We start from the raw sequence: 11368 nt of genomic DNA, 5'->3' as shown, positions 1-11368 counted from the left end.
TCTTTGACCAGCAGCGAATTCCCTCCACACAACCAGGGTTCTAAATTATTTTTCCATCACTAGTCGAAAGGGCTCGTAGTAGATAGTAGGCTGTTATTGTCACCAGCAAAGCCACTGCCAAACATACATTCATCATGGATGGTCTAGGTAGGCTACGTTTTCTTCTCCAGCCAAACTGAATTTACACCGTACAGCATTTGGCCAGTTTGCAGATGATAATTTACTGTAGCCTGCCACCAAAACGACGCGGGCGGTAATTATGGCCAGTTCGTCTCCAACGACAGCCAGGACAAGGGAGGGAGAAGGGAAGGACATCTTCAAAGCGCGATGGACACGCAAGCGGAGACCAGGATGAAGGAGCGTGTCTGCCTGGCTGGCTGTCACATCGGATACATCAGTAGCAACACTGTAACGCCTGCGGAATAGTTACAGAGCAGCAGGGGGAATGTCTGTCTCATGCATAATGGACATCCAGCTTCTCTAGGGTGGTCGCTTTGCCAGTTGATGCTGAATAACCGTAAACATATAAATGACAACAAGGACACCTCTGTCGAGGTTTGGAGCTGTGTCTGTTTAGCTGGGGTTATGCAAGCTGACAGACTAAGCGCTGGCGCTGTTGGTGTTGATGTTTTCGGTGAGATTATTTGTGTTTTTGGAAGCGCAAAGACTGCTCATGGCGATTGGCGAACCCTTCGACCTCTCTTCGCTCCTGTTCAGGCAGTGTTGCCAAATGTGTGTGAACATTTCCAGCCCAAATGGTGTTCAAAAACATGTTATCCCAAGCAACCCAAATCGGGTGGGTAACTCCCCGGACTTGGCAACCCTCTTCCATGGCGACATGAGGCCGGCGCTGATTGGCCGAGCCGGGTCATGTGGCTCTGTGCGAAACTGGAGTTTCCGCGACAGCTGGGAAGCTGCTGCCTGCGACTCGGGCATCGCTCCCTCGCTAGCTAACGATTTAATTTAAACACGGAGAGACCACAGAGCCGACAAAATCGACAGCAGGCAGACAGAGGAGAGTTGGCCGAACATGGGCGATAAGAAAAGTCCCACCAGGTAACTAAAAAAACCCAACAACTTCACTCTCGGTCTGAATAGAGCGCCGAGGAGAGCAGAGCTAGATGCTAGATGCTAACCTCCATCTCGCAAGCTAAAGTGGAGCACAGGTCTGTAGTGGAGCTCCCTCCTCCCAGCTCAGTCTGTGTGTGTTAGCTGCCTGCAACAGCTATGGCGGGCTGCAACGCTGCTTTACTACACTGTCACAGTAAGCAGAGCATCAAACCGAAGATGCCACTTCAGAGTCCTTAGAAGACCTTAGCAGACACGTAGAAATAGCAGGCGTAACAATAGGGATGATACGAGGCAGAGCGGGAGGTTTGTTGTGAGCTAATGTTGTTCTAATATAAGTGTTGTTGTTCTACCTCTGAGACTGATGGTTGTTTTGTTTTTTAAGGCCAACGTGGCCACTTTAGACTCGTTATGAGACCTTAGCGGACACATAGGGATCCCGTGTTTATGGCAACAGTGGTTTGTTGTCTGAGCTAAATGTTGTTTTTTAAATGTTGTGCTTCTTCTCTGGCGGAGCTTCTGGCCGGTGTGGTAGCTTTTGCGATACGCACCGGATTCTCATGTGCCCCGTATCTGCTTGTAGGGTAGACCGACTAAAGTTGAGTACAGGGTACCGTTGGGATACATGGAATATACCTGTGTAGCAACATGACTCTGATCTAATTCCAAAGTGTAGGCATAACATAAATGGCAGTCCCAAAACATTTGGTGACCATATCGAAGATTGTGTAATCTCTGTTTATGTTGACATTCGCTTCCTGCCATACCTTTGTCCCACATGCTTTCCCCAGCCTCGTACAAGTACAAGTGCATGTGCATGAGAATCCGGTGCGTATCACAAAAGCTACCACACCGGGGAGCGTGTCTGTCTATGTAACTTCCCACAGCCCATTGCATTGGTCTCACATCACTACGGTTTTTAACATTAGTTTGAGGCCCATTGGTCCCACAGCATATTCCTGCTGCTCCATGTTCCCACATTTCTAAGAATGTATTCCAATGCAGGATCTACCGGCATGTTCCATGGAGGGGAGAAAGGCACGTTCTCTGAATTTAATCGGAAATATGTGAATATGGATTTGTGGAATATGGGGCATATTTGAATAATTTCTTTGAAATATTGGAATATGGAGAAGCAGGAATGTGCTGCTGGCCCAATGGGCTGTGGGACCAATGTGGACATAGAGCTGACCCCGTTGCTTTAGGTGTGTGTGTGTGTGTGTGTGTGTGTGTGTGTGTGTGTGTGTGTGTGTGTGTGTGTGTGTGTGTGTGTGTGTGTGTGTGTGTGTGTGTGTGTGTTCTTCTTCCTCTGACTGTGCTGGTTGCTTTTGTAATTTTTTATTATTAAAGCCGAAGCGTCAGTCATATTAATCGTATGTGTGTTTATTTATTATCATGTTTTTGTTTGTGTATTGTTGTTGTTGTGTGTTTCTTAAGGCTGAAGCGTCAGCCTAAACTCTCCGCTGATGACGGTTACTGGGTGGGATGGTGGGACTGCAGCTGTGTTGTATATTCCTCTTATGTGTGTTTATGTATTGTGTATTAGTATATACTCCTATGTGTGTTTATGTATTGTGTTTTTATTGTGTGTTGTTGTGTGTTTCTTAAGGCTGAAGCGTAAACTCTCAGCAGATGACGGTTACTGGGTGGGATGGTGGGACTGCAGCTGTGTTGTATATTCCTCTTATGTGTGTTTATGTATTGTATATTAGTATATACTCCTATGTGTGTTTATGTATTGTGTTTTTATGTGTGTATTGTGTGTTGTTGTGTGTTTGTTCAGGCCGAAGCGTCAGCCTAAACCCTCCGCAGATGACGGCTATTGGGACTGCAGCGTCTGCACATTCCGGAACACCGCGGAGGCTTTCAAATGCATGATCTGCGACGTCCGGAAAGGAACATCCACACGGTGAGTAGCTGAGGTGTGTGTGTGTGTGTGTGTGTGTGTGATCTGCGACGTCAGGAAAGGAACATCCACACGGTGAGTAGCTGAGAGGTATGTGTGTGTGTGTGTGTGTGTGTGTGTGTGTGTGTGTGTGTGTGTGTGTGTGTGTGTGTGTGTGTGTGTGTGTGTGTGTGTGTGATCTGTGACGTCCGGAAAGGAACATCCACACGGTGAGGAGCTGAGGTGTGTGTGTGTGTGTGTGTGTGTGTGTGTGTGTGTGTGTGTGTGTGTGTGTGTGTGTGTGTGTGTGTGTGTGATCTGTGACGTCAGGAAAGGAACATCTGCAGCAGGTGTCACCAACGTGGTGCCCACGGGCCGCGGCCAAGTAGCCCTCCAGGAGCCTCTGAGGTGCCCGCGGGCGCCAGGTAGCCCTCCAGGAGCTGAGGTGCCCACGGGCCGCGGCCAAGTAGCCCTCCAGGAGCCTCTGAGGTGCCCGCGGGCCGCGGCCAAGTAGCCCTCCAGGAGCCTCTGAGGTGCCCACGGGCCGCGGCCAAGTAGCCCTCCAGGAGCTGAGGTGCCCACGGGCCGCGGCCAAGTAGCCCTCCAGGAGCTGAGGTGCCCACGGGCCGCGGCCAAGTAGCCCTCCAGGAGCCTCTGAGGTGCCCGCGGGCCGCGGCCAGGTAGCCCTCCAGGAGCCTCTGAGGTGCCCGCGGGCGCCAGGTAGCCCTCCAGGAGCCTCTGAGGTGCCCACGGGCCGCGGCCAGGTAGCCCTCCAGGAGCCTCTGAGGTGCCCACGGGCCGCGGCCAGGTAGCCCTCCAGGAGCCTCTGAGGTGCCCACGGGCCGCGGCCAGGTAGCCCTCCAGGAGCTTCTGAGGTGCCCACGGGCCGCGGCCAAGTAGCCCTCCAGGAGCTTCTGAGGTGCCCGCGGGCCGCGGCCAGGTAGCCCTCCAGGAGCCTCTGAGGTGCCCGCGGGCCGCGGCCAAGTAGCCCTCCAGGAGCCTCTGAGGTGCCCACGGGCCGCGGCCAGGTAGCCCTCCAGGAGCCTCTGAGGTGCCCGCGGGCCGCGGCCAAGTAGCCCTCCAGGAGCCTCTGAGGTGCCCACGGGCCGCGGCCAAGTAGCCCTCCAGGAGCCTCTGAGGTGCCCACGGGCCGCGGCCAAGTAGCCCTCCAGGAGCCTCTGAGGTGCCCACGGGCCGCGGCCAAGTAGCCCTCCAGGAGCTTCTGAGGTGCCCGCGGGCGCCAGGTAGCCCTCCAGGAGCTTCTGAGGTGCCCGCGGGCGCCAGGTAGCCCTCCAGGAGCCTCTGAGGTGCCCGCAGGCGCCAGGTAGCCCTCCAGGGGCTGAGGTGCCCACCAAGGACGTTAATAAACAGTCAAGACCACAAGATTCTAGTCACAGTTAATGCTTTTCTTAATTTAAATATGAGATTTTTTTGCCTTTTAGCATAAATAATATTTCCTTATAACGTATTGCAATTTATCATTCAATCTAGTGTGATTTGGGAATGATGTCAAGAGCATTAGAGGATTTTGAACAAAAGTTGCCCTCGGGTAGCCCTTGGTAGCCCTTGGTAGCCCTTGGTAGCCCTCGGGTAGCCCTTGGTAGCCCTTGGTAGCCCTTGGTAGCCCTCGGTAGCCCTTGGTAGCCCTTGGTAGCCCTCTGACCCAGAAAGGTTGGAGACCCCTGATCTACACGGTGAGTAGCTGAGAGGTGTGTGTGTGTGTGTGTGTGTGTGTGTGTGTGTGTCGCCACTACTGACAACTACACCAGCACAGATGTTGTTTACCTCCTGTGTGCGCATACTGGATGTTTGAGAGAGAGAGAGAGAGAGAGAGAGAGAGAGAGAGAGAGAGAGAGAGAGAGAGAGAGAGAGAGAGAGAGAGAGAGAGAGAGAGAGAGAGAGAGAGAGAGCGGTGTGTGTGTGTGTGTGGACTCCACTACAAGGGCTCGGGACTTTTTTTTAACCGTTTGACGTTGACAGGCTGGGGCCTTTTCGAGAAGCTTGTTTTGATTGGACGGCTCCCAATGGATGGATCTTCTGGGGATGCCTTCTGCCGACTGTAACTGTAAAAAAAAACATGACTCTTTTTATTTATTTATTGGGAATTCATGAAAGCCTCGGCTGTCATCCGTTCACTTGAAACAATTTAAAAATCATGTTTTTTTTGCTGTTACAGTCGGCGGAAGGTGTCCGTAACACTGAATGACAAAGACGTCTTTGACCCTAGAGCACTGGTCTTTAGGTCAGTAGGGGGCAGGTTCATATCCCGTCCTCACCAGCACCCCCATCCCTGGCTGAAGTGACCTTAAGCAGGGCACCTTGAGCAACCCCACACTGCTCCAGGGACTGTAACCAATACCCTGTACCAAGGCACCTAACCCCACACTGCTCCAGGGACTGTAACCAATACCCTGTACCAAGGCACCTAACCCCACACTGCTCCAGGGACTGTAACCAATACCCTAGCAAGGCACCAAACCCCACACTGCTCCAGGGACTGTAACCAATACCCTGTAGCTAAAATAACTAAGCCGCTTTGGATAAAAGTTAAGTGTAATGCCCAGTATATCACGAAAGTGAGTACACCCCTCACAGTTTTTGCAGATTTGTGAGTATATCTTTTCATAGGAAAGCATTACAGAAATGTCACTTTGACACAATGATTAGTGACCTTTTAACAACATATTTAACCGCTTAAATTTCTTGTTCACTCAGAAAAAAACAAAATACAACCATTAATGTTTGAACATGTTCTCACAAAAGTGAGTACACCCCAGATGAAAATCCGGTAGAGAAGGGGCTGTGTTGTCTCGAATCGTCTCGAAATGAAACGGGATTAAAAGGGAGGTCATCAGTGTGCGTTTCAACCTTTCTTTGCATTGAACTTTTACATTTTGAGTCTGCACCTGACTTAAATAGATTGGTGTGAGATTGAATGCAATCCTATGGAGAATATCATGATCTGCTTCAGTAGTCACAGTGCATGTTGACATGCATGTTTCTTTTAGGTGTATTTCAGATTGCCAATGTTGACAGCATCCATGCATCCCCAAACCATGTCAGTCCCACTACCATGCATAGCTATTGAGAGGATACACTTTTTTTTGTAAAACTCACTTGTTTACCACCACACATGCTTGACACCATCTAAAGCAAATTTGTTTATCTTGGTCTCAAGAGAGATGAACAGACCAAGGATATGGATCACTGGGACCATGTTGTGTGATCTGAAGAGAGAACACAGAACAGGAGAGGAGACGAGAGAAGAGAACAGGAGAGGAGAGCAGAGGAGGGAAGAGAACAGGAGAGGAGAGAACAGAACAGGAGAGGAGAGCAGAGAAGATAACAGGAGAGGAGAGAAGAGAACAGGAGAGGAGAGCAGAGGAGAGGAGAGAAGAGGAGAGAACAGGAGAGGAGAGAAGAGAAGAGAACAAGAGAGGAGAGCAGAGAACAGGAGAGGAGAGAACAGAACAGGAGAGAGAGCAGAACAGGAGAGAAGAGAAGAGAACAAGAGAGAACAGGAGAGGAGAGAAGAGAAGAGGACAGGAGAGGAGAGGAGAGAAAAGGAGAGGGGAGAAGAGAGGAGAACAGGAGAGAACAGAACAGGAGAGGAGAGCAGAGAACAGGAGAGAAGAGAAGAGAAGAGAAGAGAAGAGAAGAGAAGAGAAGAGAAGAGAAGAGGACAGGAGAGAAGAGAAGAGGACAGGAGAGAAGAGAACAGGAGAGAAGAGAGCAGAAGAGAAGAGAAGAGAACAGGAGAGAAGAGAAGAGAGGAGAGAGACTTGACAGACTTGAGACTTTTTCAGACGCTCGTGTCTCTGTCACTACATCGCTGAAGACTTTCTCAGCACCAATAGTTATTAAGATATTTCATATTGGGCTTGGTGTGTGTGTGTGTGTGTGTGTGTGTGTGTGTGTGTGTGTGTGTGTGTGTGTGTCGCGCACGCTAGCACAACACTATTTATGAAGATATTTGCGGCGAGTCGTAAATTAGCAAACAGCCTGCCATGAAGTACACACACACACACACACACACACACACACACACACACACACACACACACACGCCAGCCATGAAGTTCACACACTCGTAAATATCTCAGCTCAGAGCAAGACGGTGCTCTTCTCTTCTCTTCTCTCTTTTCTTCTCTGTTCGCTTCTCTTCTCTTCTCTCTTTTCTTCTCTTCTCTTCTTTTCTTCTCTTCTCTGTTCGCTTCTCTTCTCTTCTTTTCTCTCTTCTCTTCTCTTCTCTTTTCTTCTCTGTTCGCTTCTCTTCTCTTCTCTTCTCTTCTCTTCTCTTCTCTTCTCTTCTCTCTTCTCTTCTCTGTTCGCTTCTCTTCTCTCTTCTCTTCTCTTCTCTTCTCTTCTCTTCTCTCTTCTCTTCTCTTCTCTTCTCTTCTCTTCTCTTCTCTTCTCTTCTCCCATCTCCTCTCCTCCCCTCTCCTCTCCTCTCCTCTCCTCTCCTCTCCTCTCCTCTCCTCTCTCCTCTCTCCTCTCCTCTCTCCTCTCCTCTCCTCTCCTCTTCTCATCCTCTCCTCCCCTCTCCTCCCCTCTCCTCTCCTCTTCTCCCCTCTCCTCTCCTCTCCTCTCCTCTCTTCTCTTCTCCCCTCTCCTCTCCTCTCCTGTGCGCATGTGCAGCGTGTGAGTGTTTGCTGGGAGCGTGTGAGTGCGTGAGTGGCGGCGAGTTTTGAGTGAGTTTTCCACTTTCTTTTCCTTTTCTATGTTAGGATAGTGGTAGGCTGTTTTAAAACTTTGTGTTGCTACATAACGCTTTAGCGTTTGGGCGCTTGCCCAGACGCTGTAATGGCCTCTGGTGCGGATGATTTTGCAGACCTGTCTCCCCGACATGGCTGTAAGTGTATGCCACCGGACGATTCTATCTCAGTTGAAGATGTTTTACAAACAATTGCAGCTGAGGTCGGGTCGGGAAATATTGTTTCGGCTTCTAGAATGAACAGGGCGGTTGTCTTTTTTCTGAAGGAAATTGTGATGGTTGACTCTTTGGTCCAAGCGGGTATTACGGTAAAGGACCAGTTCCTGTCCGTATTGCCGCTGTCAAATCCCTCTAAGAAAGTGATCCTTTCAAATGTGCCACCCTTCATTCCTGATCCCATGCTCACAAGCATTTTGGGTAGATACGGGAGAATAATTAGCCCTCTTAGAAAGATCCCTCTTGGGCTAAGGAATCCTGACCTGAAACATGTAATGTCCTTCCGACGCCAAACTTTAATGATAATGAAACCGGAATTTGAGAAGTTGGATGTGTCTGTAAAACTTTCTATAGCGGGAAAAGACTACATGATCTTTATAAGCAATGATTCCATGAGGTGTTTTGGATGTGGGAAACCAGGCCACGTTAAGCAGGAGTGTCAGGCTGGTAAAGAGGCTGATAGGAGTGGTGTTGGGCCAGGCTCGGCACCTTCTCCTGAGGCGCCTCCTCGAACGGCGGATACCCCTCAGCCCGGTGCGCAAACTGATTCCAAAAATGCTGCCCCTGAACCTCCCCAAGCGGCTGATGTACCTCAGACTGGTGGACATACTGTTTCCCAAAATGTGCCCCCTGTGCCCACTGAGAGCGAGTCTCCCACAGGCACTGAAAGTGGGGTAGTGACTGAAGTGGTGCAAGCACAGGAGGAGGAGCACGCGTCTGCGGCCGGTCCAGACCCCGCCAGCGCTGAGGTGGGTTCTGTGAGCGGGGAACGCGTTAACCCCGAGTCACAGATGCAGCACGAAGTGCAGAGTGAGGAGAATCTGGCGTCCGAGGCCAATGATGTACAATTTGAAGATTTTTCAGATTGTGAGAGTGATGGCTCAGATATGTCACAGGAGGACAATGCGGCCGGGGAAGTGGATGGTGCTGCAAAAAAATCTAAACGATATTATTCAGTGACGGAGTTAAATAATTTTCTCGATCTGACTTTCGGTAAACGAAATGTAAAAATTGATAACTGGTTTCCCAATCTTGAACTCTTTGTAGAATCATGTGCAATGGCAATGAGAACATGTACACGCGAGGAACTTGATCAACAGAAACGCTACAGAATAGACAAAATAGTCGGGGCTGTTAAAAGACAAATAAAGCAACGACGCGCGGCAAAGCGCAGACGAAGACGCTAAAGTAATAATGATGATGAACGCTGTGATTTGCTTTAGGCTTGCTTTTATAGCCCTTATGACGGTCCTCAATATTGGCTCATTAAATATTAATGGTTGTAGGGGGGTCGCCAAGCGAGGTGATCTTTTCACCTACTTGCAGCTAAAAAAAGTTGATGTAGTGCTTCTGCAAGAAACGCACACAGATAATGCGAATGAAGCACAGTGGGCAAGGGACTGGAACGGAGGGGTCTATTTGAGCCATGGCACCAACCTTAGTGCGGGAGTCGCGGTTCTTTTGTCGCCAAAAATTACTTGCAAACCTAATATTATCGAGGTGGTGCAAGGACGCATTCTTAGAGTGGATTTGACTCTAGGAGATAAGCCTTTTTCATTTTTTAATGTTTATGCACCCAATGATGGCAAAGAAAGAATGCTTTTTTTTAATCAGTTAGCTGATGCATTAGCAGTCTGCCCCCAGGGAAATGTGGTGTTGGTAGGGGGGGATCACAACTGCACGGAAAATCACGTGATTGACCGAAATCATGATGAGCCACACCCCCAGTCTGCTGAAGTATTGAAATCATTGGTAAATAGATTTAATCTGGTTGACTTGTGGCGAGATGCCTCCCCGGGCGTCAGACAGTATAGTTGGCTGAGAATGAGCTCCACTCAGGTGACTGCAGCCAGGCTTGATAGATTTTATGTGGGAGCTGAACATAGAGGCTTGTTTTATAATAGCTCCATTTCACCCACTTTTCTCTCTGATCATCAGTATATTTCTTTATCTGTTTCTATCCAAGCAAAAGAGCACTTTTTCTCACACTGGCATTTTAACACTAAGCTACTTCAGGATCACTCTTTTATTCACGCCTTTACATCTTTTTGGGAGAGTTGGAGAGAGAGGAGAAGTCCAGGTTCTCATCCCTTTCGCAATGGTGGGATGTGGGCAAAGCACAAATAAAAGCCTTTTGTCTGCAGTATACTGCCCATAGTACAAGGATATTAAAAGAGAAGATGCTGGCATTAGAACATGAAATTGCCAACCAAACGAACAATGTTATTGGTGCCTGGACTGACGCAAGGACTGATGCAGTGCAGAGGAATATGCTACTTCTGAAAAACCTCATGGAGGAGAGGGGTAAAGGAGCCCTAGTAAGGGCCCGTTTTTGTCAGTTCAATGACATGGATGCTCCAACTGCTTTCTTTTTTGGATTGGAGAAAAAAGCTCAAGAACAAAAAAGGATTACCCACCTCAAGCTGCCGGATGGCAGGGACACTTTGGACCAGGGGGAAATAAGAGCGCATGCTGTCTCCTATTATGAGGCCCTGTACCAGGCGGGGAGTTGCGAGGCTGAGGCCATGGAGGCGCTGTTGCAGGGCTTGCCACAGCTAGCTGATGGGCAGAGGCAAAAACTTGATGGTGTGCTGTCCTATGAGGAAATATCCAAGGCTGCCTCAGAGCTTAACACAGGGAAGGCTCCGGGGCTGGATGGCCTGCCAGCTGAATTTTTCCAAACAATGTGGAATATAATAGGGACGGACCTGCACAGTGTGTTCTTGTAGTGTTTTTTCCCAGGGGAGGCTTCCTGTAAGCTGTCGGAGGGCAGTACTGACTCTATTGCCAAAAAAGGGGGACTTGGGGTACCTCAAGAATTGGCGCCCGGTTTCCCTACTGTGCGCAGATTTCAAGATTTTATCCAGAGCGCTAGCAAATAGACTTAAGGAGTGCATGGCGTCGCTTATTCACGAGGACCAGTCATATTGTGTACCGAAAAGGACAATTTTTGATAATTTGTTTTTAGTGCGGGACATAATTACAACATCAAGGATACACTCAATTGATCTTGGTCTCTTCTCTTTAGACCAGGAGAAGGCCTTTGACAAAGTTTCGCACATGTACAATGCTAAAAACTCTGAAAGCCTTTGGGTTTGGGAGGGGGGTTTGCGTCATACATCTCGTTGCTGTACAAGGATGTGTACAGTATGTTGAAGATCAATGGATCTTTGACAAGGCAGTTCCCAGTCAGCAGGGGCATTCGCCAGGGTTGCCCTTTGTCCGGGCTGCTCTACTCTCTTGCAATCGAGCCCCTGCTGGGGCATTTGAGGAAGCATCTAACTGGAATAACCGCACCGGGCTGCCCTCTCTCACCTCCTGTCAAACTCACAGCTTATGCTGATGATGTGACGGTGGTGATAAGGAACGACAATGACATTGCTGTCCTGTTGTCGGCTCTGGACCTTTTTGGAAGAGCTACATCAGCCAGCGTCAATTGGGATAAATGCACTTCCCTTCTGTTGGGGGATTGGGCAGACACCCTG

At 49.3% G+C, this 11368-nt stretch overlaps 1 protein-coding gene across 2 annotated transcripts in view; it reads left to right on the top strand.

Moving 5' to 3' along the window:
- Positions 1–888: 888 nt before the first annotated feature.
- yaf2 (YY1 associated factor 2) overlaps positions 889–11368 on the top strand; it is a 32902-nt gene continuing 22422 nt past the window's right edge. For both annotated transcript variants that reach the window (XM_063217676.1, XM_063217675.1), the window contains exons 1-2: positions 889–1056; positions 2852–2977. In XM_063217676.1, coding sequence (XP_063073746.1) covers positions 1031–1056; positions 2852–2977 — 152 coding nt within the window. In that variant the 5' untranslated portion in view covers positions 889–1030. The remainder of the gene's footprint in view (positions 1057–2851; positions 2978–11368) is intronic.

The sequence above is a fragment of the Engraulis encrasicolus genome, chromosome 15 (assembly GCF_034702125.1).
Source record: "Engraulis encrasicolus isolate BLACKSEA-1 chromosome 15, IST_EnEncr_1.0, whole genome shotgun sequence".
In the NCBI taxonomy this organism is placed as follows: Eukaryota; Metazoa; Chordata; class Actinopteri; order Clupeiformes; family Engraulidae; genus Engraulis; species Engraulis encrasicolus.
The sequence above is the reverse complement of the archived record's forward strand: the minus strand, read 5'-3'. Positions and strand labels throughout refer to the sequence as shown.